General features: G+C 58.3%; 1 protein-coding gene across 1 annotated transcript; it reads left to right on the top strand.

The window, feature by feature from the left end:
- Positions 1 to 5: 5 nt before the first annotated feature.
- On the top strand, positions 6 to 560 carry LOC107196621 (zinc finger protein 135-like; the record flags this gene model as incomplete). Its single annotated transcript, XM_015599423.2, has 1 exon — positions 6 to 560. A coding segment is annotated over one exon (555 nt), but the record flags the coding sequence as incomplete, so codon positions are not given.
- Positions 561 to 563: the final 3 nt, after the last annotated feature.

The following is a 563-nucleotide window of genomic DNA, read 5'->3' as shown; positions in this document are numbered from 1 at the left end:
CGGGAGAGAAGCCTTACGAGTGCAGTCAGTGCGGGAAGGCCTTCCGGCAGAGCACACACCTCACCCAGCATCAGAGGATCCACACGGGGGAGAAACCCTATGAGTGCAATGCCTGTGGCAGGGCCTTCAGCCACAGCTCATCTCTAAACAATCACCAGCGCATCCACACCGGGGAGAAGCCCTACGAGTGTCACGAGTGTGGCAGGGCCTTCAGACAGCTCGCTTCGCTCATTCAGCATCAGAGGATCCACACGGGGGAGAAGCCCTATGAGTGTCACGAGTGTGGCCGAGCCTTCAGCCAGAGCTCCCTTCTCATAGAACACCAGAGGATCCACACCAAGGAAAAGCCCTACGGCTGCAACGAGTGTGGGAAATGCTTCAGTCACAGCTCATCGCTCAGCCAGCACGAGAGGACACACACCGGAGAAAAGCCCTATGAGTGTCCGGAGTGTGGGAAATGCTTCAAGCAGAGCACTCACCTCACTCAGCACCGGAGGATCCACACGGGAGAGAGGCCTTTTGAGTGCAGGGCCTGTGGGAAGGCCTTCACACACAGCTCCTCC

Source organism: Pteropus alecto, unplaced genomic scaffold, assembly GCF_000325575.1.
Source record: "Pteropus alecto unplaced genomic scaffold, ASM32557v1 C17627408, whole genome shotgun sequence".
In the NCBI taxonomy this organism is placed as follows: domain Eukaryota; kingdom Metazoa; phylum Chordata; class Mammalia; order Chiroptera; family Pteropodidae; genus Pteropus; species Pteropus alecto.
This window is presented reverse-complemented; position numbering and strand designations above follow the sequence as displayed.